Here is a 15,288-nt window from a genome sequence, read left to right on the forward strand (position 1 = left end):
GGCGCCACTGGATTTAATACTGTCAATGCAATGTTCCAGGGATACAGTGTTGCCTCCTATACAGTCATTAGACCCTCCTCTCCTTCCTCCCCGACACTCCTTTTTAGAAAGCCCAGTTTTACAGGCTTTTCTCAGTGGTCATTGTTTAATCCTAAAAAGATATTCGTAACTCAGTACAGGGGCCTGGGCACTATTCCTCAAATGGACTTGAGTTGCCTGGTCCACCTCCAGGAAAACTTCATTTATGAAACTTGCCAGCCTGACCCTCAGACTCCATGGTCTGCAGCCTTATCTCTGAATCGCATTCCCCCGAACTGACCTTCTTTTGTTTCTTTCCTGTGTCCCCACTGCCTGTCCTACCAGGAGGTCCCCTAGTCTCTCCCATTGATTGAGTTATCACCTGTGGTCCCTTGCTGGAAATGCTGCTCCTGGTCACACTGTAACCATGTGAATGTATGAGACCTGTAAGTACTAATGGTCAGGACCCTTGCATCCACGCTCCCCTTTGGAAGATGTTGATTTAAATGGAATTGCGACTTCTGAATTCAAGCACCATTTATGGCACTGAAGTAGCAGCCTTGAGTAATAGACCTGGGAGATTTACAATATTTTGACTTGAGATGCAGAGGTCTTTTCCATGAATTTAAAACAGGATAAGAGGAATGGGTGCTCAATCATTGTATGACTGAAACTTAATCATGAAAGTTTGTAACTGTATCTCATGGTGATTCAATAATTTTCTTTTTAATAAAGTAATTGTTCACGTCAGTGAAGGCTGGGGACCCCACCAGAGTATAGGAAGAGATGGCATGAATGAAGCCAAGGTATGCTTGGCCCAATTAGCATGACTGTCTTTTCACATTCCTCCACCATATCCTTCCATTGCTGCCAATTCACCTACAAATCAGTGCACCATGCAAAGAGGTGTCCAGAGAAGAGAGCGGGGGAGACACTGTGAAGCCCACCCTTCTTTCTGGAAAGACAGCTCATCAGTGATACACTGTGGCTATGGACACATACATCAGCACTTGTGCATGGAACAGACTTTAAAAAATGTGCGCACATGTAGGAGTCTGTCTCTATAAGTCTCTACAGTGACTTGAAAAGCGTTCATTGTTTGAGTCAGATGGAAGGATTAGGTTACGTGAATACTGGTCTTTAATGTACATTATCACATTTATTGTCGTATCAAAACCAGATGTTTGAAATTGGGGCTAGAAATTCCATAATACGGATTGCATTACCTCGGGGTCACCCGACCACCTAATGCTCCTGCTCAGCTGTGTTTTGTTATGGCTTTAATGGAGCAATAATGTGTTTCCACAAGTCTTAAGTCTGGTATTAGATGACATGCAGGCTAATTTTGGTGGGTTGAGCAGACTTGTAGGGGGTTATACAAACCAGAGCAATTTGCTTTCCCAACAATAAGAAAATATGTGAAGAATTATACTAATAGTTGAGGCATCTCTGTCCTCTCCTTTTCCTTCTCTCTTCTGCCCAACACCTCTTCTCTCTGCCTCTCATTCTCTCTCCCACTCTTTGTATTTGATTCCTTTATTTAAGATTTGTCATTTTCACTATCTCCAAGTATCTCTCAAACTTCTCAAATAGGATTTTCCTCTCTTAACTAATATTCTTATCTCTTTTGGATTGCTTCTGTACAAGCAAGCTCAGAAACCCAACAGCATTCTTAGTGTGACAAATCATAGTCACTGTGATTTAGATAAGGTAAAAGAAAGGTAAAAAATAATCAAAGAAGCCCAGGTGGCATGAAGCCAGGGATTCCACTGTTTTGCATTAATAGGTTCCAGATATGGTTCTACAGGCACGGGAAAACACTGCACTTTGCCAGAGCTGGAGCTTAAAAATAAATTTTGACAACGTTGTTCTCTTTGTCCTTTAGGAATGGAACACATTAAGTACTTCAAAGCATACTCAGGCTTGCTCTCAAATATAGTTGGTATAGTGTTACTGTTGCAATTGGGAGGGCTTGTGAGCTGCACACAATCCATGGACTCTTAAATGCAGAAATTCTTGGACCACAGACTAGATAATGCAGGCAATTTTGCTCTACTCATTCATCAGGAAGGAACGTCTGTCTTTTAAGTTCTCTAGAACAACTGGAATACAGATCCCCAGCTCAGCTGGGGAATTTCCTCCTGAACCAAAGTGCAAAACCAGAGTCTCTGCATAGTCCATTTCACCTGCCTACAGCAACGTTTGTTCTTGTTGGAGCGCTTTTGGACAGGAAATAGATCTACAGGGTAACATTCACACACACAAAGGAAACAGTATGGGACGATGGCTTGTTAGTACAAGTGACTCTGTTTTGGAAATTACGGACCAGAAACGGTGGAGGAAGAATGGTATTAAAGATCAAAAACATGAGGACTCCTGATGAAAATATCTCCAAATGATGAACCCACGAGGCAGGAGGAACTTCTACTGTAAGTACCTTTGCAACCATCATGGGTCTGGTAGGCTTTCAGAATGTTAAGAATATATGAAGTAAATTTCCAAACAAGCACTTGATTGAGAGTGTCTTTGTTATAGACACATCTGTGATTAAACTCACGGTTATATCTAACAGGGGCTTACCTCTGCAATTTTTCCTCCTAGCTTGCAACACTGAGATAAATCGCCCATTAATTTGGGCAAGTCTTATATAATAGACATATTTCATCAGGCTTTTATTATGTGAGCTATTAGTTCTGGCAATGCTAAATTGATCAACTTAAGTATCTTCTAATGCATTTGGGTTCTAGCGCTGTAACTCTGGTTATTTTGTTTTTTTTTTTTGTGGCAGCAAATACTATAATAAAATTTTCCCTATATAATGGACACATTTTCAATATACTTAGAGAAAATATTAATTAATTCTTAAGTAACTCTCTTTTTTTGGCATAGTAATAAAGAGATGACTTGGAATCTTGGAAAGGGAGAATAAAAAGTATGACAGTTAAATTCAAACCTGGGAACTCAGGTCATCTAATTTTGACATTTTCATATTTATTTCATAAGTAATTTTGTTTTGAATACCATTTATATGCCTCTAGAATCTATTTCTTACTTCATAGAAATATTGTTGTTTTCTTAGGAATGCAACTCAAGCTCATAAATGCACAGCCCTCTGTAAATATAGAGCCAACTTGACTCAGCAGAGCCAAGCCTAGTTTTAGTGACTGCCATAGAGCATTTACTTAATAGATGTCCCTTGAATATGGAATATATGCTGGTGTTAGGTAACAAAACTCATATTGTAATTGCATGGTGATAACTTTATATAATGATTTTTCATTTATGACTTTATCTATAAATATGTTTGAATTCTGTAGAGCAAAACTGTATAATAATGCTGTTAAACTGAATTGTTTTTGTAAATTACTTTGAAAGTCCAATTTCACATTGATTTCTGTTTCTGTATTTTTTGTAAATACAAGAGTTTACCCAAGTAAGTTTTGCTTATTTGAAAGGGTATCATAAAATTTAGAGAACAATTTAAATATATAAAGCATCAATTTATTTCCAACAACTATGTCACTTCCACTGCTAGCATTTAGCCTTGGAATGAGCCATTTTGTTATCTTGGACCACAAAATGGATTACCTCTGCTGAGTTTATTACCTCTGTTGAGGACCGATAATTAGATCAAGATATTGGCCAAATTTCCCAATAGGGGAGATTTTTTTCTTAGGTATAAGGGGTCTGAAAATAAACAGAGAGGTGAATAGGCGAAGAGACTCTTGCAGCCAAACCAAGTATTTCTGGAGTGATAGATAAGAGTGGAAAATAAAGAAGAGGAAGACAGAGTGAGAGAGAGAAGGTAAGTTCCCTGCAGATGCAGCGTTCTCTGCCAGACAGCACTGCTCCTTTACTTGCAGGATGGCTCCTTACTGACATGCTGGGAAACTGGAGGGAGGCTATGCATGTGTGACTACAGCGTCTTAGAAGGAATGGTGGGGTCCTGCGGGCAGTTCTTGTCACTGAGCAACAATTATCATCAAACTATAATATTTTGAAAAATCACACACAGCCTTTGGAAGTAATACCATTAATAGTCAGTCCTTCTGCTTAGAGGTACATGTTACAATTATTATATGCAGAGAGAGCTCTCAGAATGTTGTTAGAATCTGAGATTAAATCTAAATGATGCGGAAGTACTTTTCAGAATGAGAGGTGTTATTGAGATCATCTGCATGAACACTTTTTCAGGCTGAACTCATCTGGATTTATTATGCAGAATTCTGGGACCTCAATCAAGAAATGAAGCAACATTAGACAAGTACTAAGGTTTTCTTTGTAAGGGAAGGCATTCAACCATAATGGGCAAGCCAAGTAAGGAGTGAATGGTAGAATGATTAAGATTTGAAGAATAACTTCAAAAGGAAAATGTGGGCTTTAGACACCCACTCTGGGACAGGATCAGGATGTAGCTGTTGATGACAAATGATGACTTGAATTTTAATTGTTGTGACAGCCACACCAGGTGGTGTTTGGAGGCCATCAGGATTCCCTTAGCCTATAGTGCTGAGTGGGTCAGGCAGTGAGGTGACTTAACTCATGTCTCACACATACAAGGCATGTGCTCACCAGGGAACCTCATCTCAAGCCCCCAGTCACTTGAGCTTTGATAACCCATTATCATTTCTTTGACTTGCCTGTTTGACATCAGAAAGATCCATAGCTACAACTATCTGGAGATGTATCATCCCAAGAGGAATGAGCTTCCTACTGCTGGTGGGGGTGGAGATTCAACTTGAATGGAAAATCAAATGCAGTTTCAGACCAATGTATTTTCTGACTTGTAAACTCTGTGACCTTGAGCAAGTAACATCTTGCCACACACACACAGAGTGAGAGTGAGTGAGGGAGGGAGAGAGAGAGAAATATAGAGATAGAGTCAATAATTTTTCCTGCTTAGAAATACTGTAAAGATTGAATGATATCATCAAGACATTGTGCTTGACCTGCAAAGTACACTAAAATCTAATTAAACTTTGTGAGCTTAGGGAACTTTCTCTTAGAGACATCTTAAAGTTCTACCCATTTAGAAGCAGCTGAATTCTTTGATTTTTCTAAGTGCTATGCAGAGAAGCACCTCATGAGAAGTAGCTATTACTCTGTCTAGTGGGACCCTAATATAAAAAGATTTTAAGCGAAGCTTCTACAAGTGCATTGAAGAGTAAGTAAGGTGCTGAGAAATTTTCAGTGGAAAAGAGTCAAATGCCTGAAATGTCCATGTTTTGTGTAGTGGTTTATTGAGATAATCTGATTTATAGTGTCCATCAATCAAGCATGTCCAAGTGCAACATGCTTGATAGATCCACAATTCTCCCGTTTAAACTGCCTTAAGCTTACTGACAGGTCACAGACATGAAATAGCATCCTAGCTATTAGAGTTACAATCTGGAAAGTCAGTATGGATTTGGGAGAGGGGCAGCAGTAGGTGCAAGAGAATGGAACTGGGGGTGGGGAGTGATGGGAGGGAAACTGGGGACATTGGTGCTGGGAAATGTACACTGGTGGAGGGATGGGTGTTGGAACACTGTTTGACTGAAACCAATCATGAACAGCTTTGTAATGGTCTATCTCACAGTGATTCAATATATTTTTTTTTTTTGCTTTTTGGGTCACACTCGGCGATACACAGGGGTTACTCCTTGGCTCATGCACTCAGGAATTACTCCTGGCGGTGCTCCAGGAATCATATGGGATGCTGGGAAATGAACTCGGGTTGGCCGCGTGCAAGGCAAATGCCCTACCCACTGTGCTATCACTCCAGCCCCAATAAAAAATATTTTTAAATAAATAAAATAAAACAAGAAAGTAGAGCTGTGCATGGACAGAGTGCCATTTTCTTACAAAAAGTTTCATGTACATAATTTTGTTTTTTTTCAGCATCTTGAAGTAGAAAGGGATTTACTTCAGTTGTTGAATAGTATGAATAGTACATCCAGGGATTAGGCATAATTTTCTAAGAAGGTCCCTATGAAGTCAAGACTTTGCATCTAGGGTAATTCGTTTAATGGTTTTAGGACCATCTCTGGGTTTTATTCATAAATACAGGATCCATTTGCTTCCTTTACGCTTTTAGATGAGCCTTACACTTGAGCAGTGAGTACACGTGAGCAGTATTAATTGAACAATTACTTTGAACACCCGCAGAGCCCAGCCAGGCAGGGGCACATGTCTGTGTACACTATACAAACACACAGGCAGTGCATGCAGCTGCAGCATCCATCAGGTGATAGAGAACCAAAGTTTCTGGAACATTTTGTACCCTCTACTATCAATATATCCTAGAGCTATATGTTGATGAAAGAATGATGTTCACAGTATTTTTCTTCTGTTTTCAAAGGAGTCAAGCTCATAACTGCTCTTAGCCATTATCTTTAGTTGAAATGACACAAATATTGGATACTTGTGTTATATATACAATATAATATATATACATTGCTTATAATAGGATATATAATGTATGACATATGCCATATTATAGATAATAATTTGCATACATCCACCTATGGAAATATATACATGCATCTATTTATATATGCATATACACCTATATGCTTAATTACAGTTATATACACATCTAGGTATGTAGGTGTGTAACAAATGAACAAAGTGCCAACCTCAAGGAAAATCCTGCTCCATTGCACTTAAAAGGCTGAGTAACTATCAGTGTGACATTCTCTTGGCTTAGCTTTTAGTTTTGGTTTTGGTGAAAGCTTTGTGGTGCCATATATTCTTATGCTTTTGATGGATGGCATTTCCTGAAACTGCCTGCTTCAGGAGCCCAGGGTGAATCAGGGGCTGAGCTGGATGGCAGACGTCCTAGAATGAACAGAGCACATGCTGATTGGGAGGGGAAGCCTTCCTCCCAGGCCTGCTAGTGAGGGAGCAGCCTCGCCTGTCAAACAGCCCCAGAGCCACAGAACTGCTCTTCCACTCACTCAGCTGTGGGATGCGCCAGGTGCTCTGTCTGCATGACATTTTCTGTGTTCTTCTCAAGACCTGGGGGAGAGGGCAAGGAATTAAACAGCATGTTCAACAGCAGCCAGCGACTTTTCCCATCTTGACATTTTTGAGTTCTGAGCAGTGTAATCCTTTTTCTTCACATTTTAAGAGTTTGTTTCAGTTTGAAGAATGGCTCATCTTTTCACTCCTCCATCTTTTCAAAATTCCAGATGATATCCATGTTCTCAAAATTTTGTGTGGATGTGCATGAGAATCTTCTTAAAATCTCTGTGAAGTGAATGTCACTAATCTTTTGTGTGCATATTTCTGTGAGCTTTGACAAATGGGGAGAGACTTGCAGCCACAATCATCAAGAGACAGAACTTCTTCCCCAATAATCCCGGTGTCCTTTTTTATCAAAACCTCCTCATTCCTAACCCTTAGTGGCACTTGTCTGTTCTGTGCAATGATTTTTATTTGTTTGTTCAAAGTTTGTTTATTGTTTTGGGGGACCATATCTGGTGATGCTCAGAACTTACTTCAGGGTCTGCACTCAGGGTTCATTTATGGCAGGATTCAGGAGAGCCAGTGGGGTGTCAGGAATTGAATCTAGTTTGGGCACATGCAAGGCAAGCGTCTCCCCAACTATATTATCTCTCTGGCCCCTCTGTCACAGAGTTGCCTATTTTAGAATGTTAGGTACAGAAATCACCTAACTTGCACACTGTTGAGTTTGGTTTCTTTCATTTTGCACAGGCATTTGTGATTCATCTGTGATGCCAACTACTCAGCAACTACTCAGGGGGTGTTTTGAGACTCCTCAGTATTTCAATGCATAGAGTTCACTGGTTCATCCGTGAAGAACATTTAGGCTTTTTACAGTTTGGGATGAAAACAATCAATGCTGTTTGAACCATAGTATGCTGTGACCATAGGGTTGGAATGAACTGTAAGATTTTGTTTTTCTGTGAATGCTATTGAAGATCTAATCAGAAATGGGTACCTAAATTTACAAGCAATGGCTGAACTATTTTCCAGTATGGACTCCCCATTTTGCATTCCTGCCAGCAACATCTAAGTCTTCTTAGTTCTTCACATCCTGTCCACACTTGATACTGTCAGGTTGGATTTCACTGATCTCTTAGCTATTCTGCTAATTGTGGAAAGGCATTCAGTGGTGATTTTATTCAGACAGGTGTGTGAAGACATGTCTTTTCATGCGTTTGTATGCAATTTGAGTATCTTACTGGCAAAATTGAAATCTGTTCCCCTATTTTATTAATGATAGTGAGATTTCTTTCTCTCTTTCTCTTTCTTTCTTTCTTTCTTTCTTTCTTTCTTTCTTTCTTTCTTTCTTTCTTTCTTTCTTTCTTTCTTTCTTTCTTTCTTTCTTTCTTTCTTTCTTTCTTTCTTTCTTTCTTTCTTTCTTTCTTTCTTTCTTTCTTTCTTTCTTTCTTTCTTTCTTTCTTTCTTTCTTTCTTTCTTTCTTTCTTTCTTTCTTTCTTTCTTTCTTTCTTTCTTTCTTTCTTTCCTTCCTTCCTTCCTTCTGAGTCACCGTGAGGGTACAGTTACAGATTTACACATTTTAGTGCTTGTGTTTTCCTCATACAATGTTCGAGAGCGCATCCCTCCACCAGTGTAGTTTGTGAGATTTCTTAACTTATGAGTTTGAGTCCTTTGTTGGATTTGTGATTTGAAGATATTTGTATTTTGCCTTTGTTTTTATTCACCATCTTTTACAGAGAAAAAGGTTTTACTATGATGAGGTGCCATGACTTTCCTCTTATGAAGGCAGCCCTTTGATATTATATCTAAAGACTTTATGTAGCTCAAAATCTTGAATATTTTCTCCTGTGCTTTTTCCTTTTCAGACTGCTTACAATTTTTTTCTTCACATGTAGATCTATGATCCATTTGGGAGTCATTAAAAATATAATGAATGAGATATAGAATGAGATATATATTTTTCACATTATTATTTTATGATTGCCAGATAAATCCTATTATCCAAAGCACTGTCTTTGCGTTCATATTAAAATCCAGTTGACCACGATATTTAGGTATATCACTGGATCTTCTATTTTGTTCCATTTCACATTTATATTCATGAGATACACTGGGTTGTACTATAGTTTCCTTTTCTTTTTTCTCTTTCTTGGATGTCAAGGTGAGACTCAGAAAAATGTCAGGTATTCTACTTTCTGATTTTTGAGATAGACACATGTCAACAGTGTTATTTTTAAATTAAAATCGAGAAAGTAATGATCACCTTGTCACATTGTTAGTCTGACTAGCTGCTAGTAGTATAGAAAATGCTTAATACATGGAAAACAAAAGAAAATAAGATTCACAATATTTAAGGAACTTGTCTCTGATCATGGTTTAAAAGGTTAATCCAAATGTGAGGTGAGTTACAAAATCACCCCTGGCCAGGAGACACCCTCATTTCTGGCTTTCTTTTGTTTCTATAAGAAGTCCATCTGGCCAACTTCTCATACACATTGTTCATCTCAAACACTGAATTTAACATCCCATCCTATTGATAATACAACTGGAGGTAACATTGATGGCAAATATATGAGAATTGGCTTGAGAAAGAGAATCTGAACTTTAGAGCGTGGTAGATTGGTCTTGGTGATGTCAATCCCCTGCATCTTGTGCAATGGTGAGAGACGCCAGAGCAGCCATATCTGGTGGTTTGGGAGTGAGTTCTCCTTTACAACTGGATGAATGCGGGTAAGTTACTAAACCTCACATTGGCCATCTTAAACACAACACATTTAAATTTCCTTTTTAATTTCTGTCTTTCCATTACTTTCCATTTCTCTGCTTTTATTACTTTAAGCTATTAATGAGCCACTTTTTTAAAAATTTGCCTGGCTTCTCCATTTTGTTTGGGTCTGCCTCTGGACTGTCTTCAGATATTGTACTCTTTTTTAAATTTTTTTTAAATTTTTTAAATTTTTTATTGGATCACAATGTGGAAAGTTACAAAGCTTTCAGGCTTAAGTCTCAGTTACATAAAGCTCAAAACCTCGTGGCCACTATTGTAGCCACACGACCTCATATCTCTTCTTTCTCAGCAATGGAAAACAAATGATCAAATGCTTCATTTCCAGCAGATACTGTACTCTTTTAACATTATTTCTTCAAATTAGCCACTTTGCACTCTGGATAGGGCTGGATCGATAGCACAGCATTTGGGCTTTCGCCTTTCATGAGGCCAACCCGTGTTCGATTCCTCCGCCCCTCTCGGAGAGCCCGGCAAGCTACCAAGAGTATGGAGCCCGTACGGCAGAGCCTGGCAAGCTACCCGTGCATATTGGATATGCCAAAAACAGTAACAATAAGTCTCTCAATGAAAGACGTTACTGGTACCTGCTCAAGCAAATGGATGAGCAATGGGATAACAGTGACAGCAACAGCACGCTGGATATTTTCCTGCAGTAATTATCCAGAGTGAGCAGGGCTGTGGTTACCTTTGGGGTATAACTTTGGTGGTCCCCATTTCATTAAGGATCACTGGTTCCAAACCATCTATTTTCCATGTCAGCTCTTAAGGTAGTGATTTATGAATCATTTATGTTCAGATTTGCAAACAATCTATACCTGTTCTGGACTCATTGGCAGGTGACTGTGTCCATTTGTAACCTGGGATGTTCTACCCGAGTCCTTGGATTAAGGTGGAAATGTTCTCCTCCTCAGTGAAAATTGTGTTAATGGAAAGTGCTCCGTGCACTATCTTTACTTTGGATATTTGATTCTTTTTCACTAATGTGGGTGCTCTCAAACTGTAGCACTAGAAGAGTTACAATTGTTGGTTTGTAGCTGAATAAATTAAGACAAGGATAATTTACTGTGGATGAGCCAACTGAGACACTCAGGAGAAATCAGGAGAAGCAAAGAGTAGGGCTGTTAGTTGAAACCAGCAAGCAAAGCAAATGTAAAAGTGAAGGCGGGGAGTTCCCATCATCGGTACTGAGTTTCATGTACCTGCCATTGGCTGATATTCATTGTTTATTTCTAAAAAATCCTCAAACATTATTTATTTGAGTTTATGCTGTTGTTTCACTTGTATCACTTGTCATCCTGTTGATCTTTGATTTGCTTGAGCAGGCGCTAGTAATGTCTCCATTTGTCCCTGTCACGTGCGAGTGTAGCCCAATGACATCTGCTTGCTCCAAAACAAAAAGAGTCTCAAATCGTTCATTCAGGGCTTTGACAAAGAATCTGATCATCTCATTGGTGAGCGGCCACGTGGTCTTTTGACATACCGTGGAAGCCAGTCAGTAGCAGCTCTAGTCCAGCTATCGTCTCTGAATCGCATTACGTGTCTGGCCCATCTGGTTTTCGATGACTTGGCAAATGAGACAGCGTCCCTGATTTTTGATCGTCGACAGAGGTCGGAACTCTGGATGACTTCTCTCACTTGAGTGAAACGTGATACTCCTAGCATGGCTCTTTCGATTCCTCTTTGGGATACCCAAATAGCATTCTCATCCTGTTTTCGTAGGGCCCAGGTCTCTAAGGTATGTGTTAGTGCAGGAAGAATGGTGGAATCGAAAAGATGTGCCTGGAGCTGGAGGTTCTTCGTCCTCTTAACCACTTCTTTGACACTCTTGAAGGCATTCCATGCTGCTCTCTTCTTCCTGTGCAGTTCTGGCACCAAGTCGTTCCTCATGTTGAGTTCTCGACCCAGGTACACATAGCTGCTGCATTCAGAGATGTTCGTTCTGAATGAGAGCAAATGAAATGTCAGGGACTAGTTCATTTTTCATAAACATCATTTTGTTGAGATTCAGGTGGAAGTCGGCCAGCATTTGTGCTGCTTGGCTAATGTTTGGTGTTATAAGAACGATGTCATCAGTGAAGCAGAGGTGGTGTAGTTGCCGACTGTCTATTTCCACTCCCATTCCTTTCCACTCCAGTCGTCACATGATGTTCTTGAGGGTGGCACTGAAGAGTTTTGGTGAAATGGTATCACCTGCCGAACCGCTCTCTTTACGTCAATGATCACTTCCTTGTAGAAAGGTAAGATCCTGGTGGTGAATTCATAATACAGCTTGCAGAGGATCTTAATGTACTGAGTTTGACGCCCTGTTTGGCTAGGGCTTCAATGACCGCTTCAGTCTCAACATAATTGAAGGTCTTCTTTAAATCAATGAACATTAGACAGAGTGGCATCCTGAACTCTTGAGAAACTTCAACGAGTTTGGTCACCGTGTGGATATGGTCTATTGTGCTGAATCCTTTTCGGAACTCGGCTTGCTCGCATACTTGTCCTTCATCTAGTGTTCTGCCTATTCTATTCAGGATGACTCGAGTGAACAACTTGTAGACGATGGATGACAGGCAGATTGGCGATAGTTGCTGATGTCGTGGATGTCTCCCTTCTTGTATAACAGAACGGTCCTGCTGGTTTTCCATTGGGATGAAACTTTGCATTTGGACAGGTAGCGTGTGAAGAGCTGAGCCAGTGTATTGATGAGTACTAGCGACAGATTCTTCATGTGTTTGGGTCTGACCTTGTTTGGACCAGGTGCTGTACATGTCTTTACCGACAAAGTGGCGTGTCGGATTTCAGAAGGGAGGACATTGGGAACGACATATCTATCCTGCGAAATTTGGTATGTGGGCAGGTGAATGTGGCTGTTTAAGAGATCTGAGTAGAAGTCATGAATAATCCTCTCCATTGCCCTTCTGGAAGATGTGATAGATCCATCAGGATGTCAGAGGGCAGTCATCTTGGTCTTGTAGTTGGAGAAGGACAGGCAAGCTTTGTGACTACTTTTCCTGGCTTCTGCCACATGGGCCAACATTGCTGCTCTTCTCTCTTTGAGGTCTTCTTTTATCGCTTCTCTGCACAGCTCAGATGTTAGCTTGTGGTTGCCTGAGGCTTGTGCCAAACCACGTTGGCGAGTGAGGTCAAGAGCTTCCAAAGACAGGCATCTGTTTGTGGCTTTCCCACTCTCAGCATTTTTCGCACAATCATGGAGGTGCTAAACCAGTCGATCGTATTCCTCATTGATGTTGTCAATGATGGCATCTTCCTACACTGCCACAATAGTGCCAAAAAGCTCCCAGTTGGTGATCATTCTGAGAGTTCTCTTCTTAAACTTAAACTTTGCAGTCCTTTCTCCCCACTCTGTGAAGTAGAATTTTGCACAAAGGAGACGGTGGTCCGATCCTGTTTGGAATTTTGGGACAACAGCAACATCAGTCAAGCAAAACTGTTGATTGAATATGATGTGGTCAATTTTGTTGTGGAACTGTCCACTGGGAGATACCCATGTCCAATGTTTAGATTCAGCCTTCTGGAACTGTGAGTTACCATGGATGGTCTTGGTCAACATAATGAATACAGACAGTCTGTTACCCTGTTTGTTCCATTCTAGGCCATGGGTCCCAATGTGGAGTTCTTCGGGCGACCTTCTTGGTCCTATCTTGGCATAAAAATCACCAATAATGATCTTGTAGAAGGTGTGGTCTTCTTTATAGAACTTCTCCAGCTCCATGTAGAACTTCTCAATTTCTTCTTCATCGTAGTTGGATGTTGGTGTGTAGATGACGAAGATAGAAACTGCTGGCAGAGAGCCACATCTATTCAAGTATAATTGTCTGATTCGGGTTGTTAGGCATTCGATGAGTCAATGCTCACACTGAAGTTCATTTTGACAAGGACACCAACACCACCGACACCTCTGTTGTTGCATGTTCTGAGGAACAGTTCTCCAGTGTCGAAAATGGCATGATGTGATTGATACCTTCTCGTTTCGGTCAGACCAATGATGTCATACTTGATCTTCTGCACTTGCACCATCAGGTCCTTAATGGATGCTTCTGATGCCAGCATACATGCAGTGAAAATACAGAGAGTCATTTCAGTCTTTCTTCATTTTGGCAGTCTAGTTCATACCTGAGATTTTATCAGCCTTTCCTTGCTCATCCTTCTTGATGCTGCTGTATTGGGGGCTCTTTCGGTGTCAGGCAAAAGAGGCCCATTGTTGTTACTGTTTTTGGCATATCAAATATGCCATGGTACCCACATCCCAAAAAACAACAGTGACCAGTGTTGGCATAGATGTGGGGAGAAAGGGACTCTCCTTCACTGCTGGTGGGAATGCCGACTGGTTCAGCCCTTTTGGAAAACAATATTGACGATTCTCAAAAAATTAGAAATTGAGCTTCCATTTGAGCCAGCAATACCACTCCTAGGAATATATCCCGGAGAGGCAAAAAGGTATAGTAGAGATGACATCTGCATTTGTATGTTCATTGCAGCACTGTTTGCAATAACCACAATCTGGAAAAAACCAGAATGCCCCAAAACAGATGACTGGTTAAAGAAACTCTGGTACATATACACAATGGAATACTATGTAGCTGTCAGAAAACATAAAGTCATGAAATTTGCATATAAGTGGATCAACATGGAGAGGGTCATGTTGAGTGAAATGAGTCAGAAAGAAAGAGACAGATATAGAAAGGTTGCACTCATATGTGGTGTGGGGGTCCCATCCTGTCCAGCAGGGAGGACCCTTCATGGGGCTAAGGAGGGGACGCAGCTGAATGAACAGATGCAGAGCCAGAAGGAAGAGGAGGAGAGAGAGAGTTTATTCTACTGCAGTTACAATACTTCTACCTCTCTGCTGGGAGGAGGTGGTATAGTATGCATGCTTGGACCCCCATACGAACAGTAGTAAAATGCAGATCAGGCATGGGTGTTGGCTAGTGAGAAGCAAATGGCAAAATGATAAGATCAGTAAGGTCAGCAGTGGCGACCTTGTTACAGGAATCCCAAGTAAGCCTCTGCTTGACTAGAAGATAAGAGCCAGGCTTGTAAAATGACTCCCTACAATATGTGGAATATAAAGTAGCTGAGAGGTACAAGCTTGCAATGATGCAATTTCTGGCAGATATTTCACTGGACTTAGTTACTAAAATACTAAAATACAGAATTCCAAAACTGTGCGGCTGCTAGTGTGGCCGCATGACCTCATATCTCTTCATTCTCAGCAATGGAAAACAAATTATCAAATGCTTTCTTTTCAGCAGGTTCGACTTTAGGGGGGAGAAATTCCAAATAATAATAGTGAGATTTTTTTGTTGAAATATTGAATGTAATCAAAGTAAAGTGAAAGTAAAGTGAAATTTATCAGTTACACAGGCGGGGTGGGGGGAGGTATACTGTGATTCTTGGTGGTGGAATATGTGCACTGGTGAAGGGATGGGTGTTCAAGCATTGTATAACTGGGACTTAAACCTGAAAGCTTTGTAACTTTCCACATGGTGATTCAATAAAAGAATAAATTAAAAAAATAAAAATCA

The 15,288-nt window shown here is 40.3% G+C and overlaps 1 protein-coding gene across 1 annotated transcript in view; it reads left to right on the plus strand.

Moving 5' to 3' along the window:
* The first annotated feature begins 2,330 nt into the window (after nucleotides 1-2,330).
* Nucleotides 2,331-15,288, plus strand: part of KCNK2 (potassium two pore domain channel subfamily K member 2) — a 214,529-nt gene continuing 201,571 nt past the window's right edge. Inside the window, exon 1 of the mRNA XM_055144841.1 lies at nucleotides 2,331-2,447. Coding sequence (XP_055000816.1) covers nucleotides 2,414-2,447 — 34 coding nt within the window. The 5' untranslated portion in view covers nucleotides 2,331-2,413. The remainder of the gene's footprint in view (nucleotides 2,448-15,288) is intronic.

The sequence above is a fragment of the Sorex araneus genome, chromosome 7 (genome assembly GCF_027595985.1).
Source record: "Sorex araneus isolate mSorAra2 chromosome 7, mSorAra2.pri, whole genome shotgun sequence".
In the NCBI taxonomy this organism is placed as follows: domain Eukaryota; kingdom Metazoa; phylum Chordata; class Mammalia; order Eulipotyphla; family Soricidae; genus Sorex; species Sorex araneus.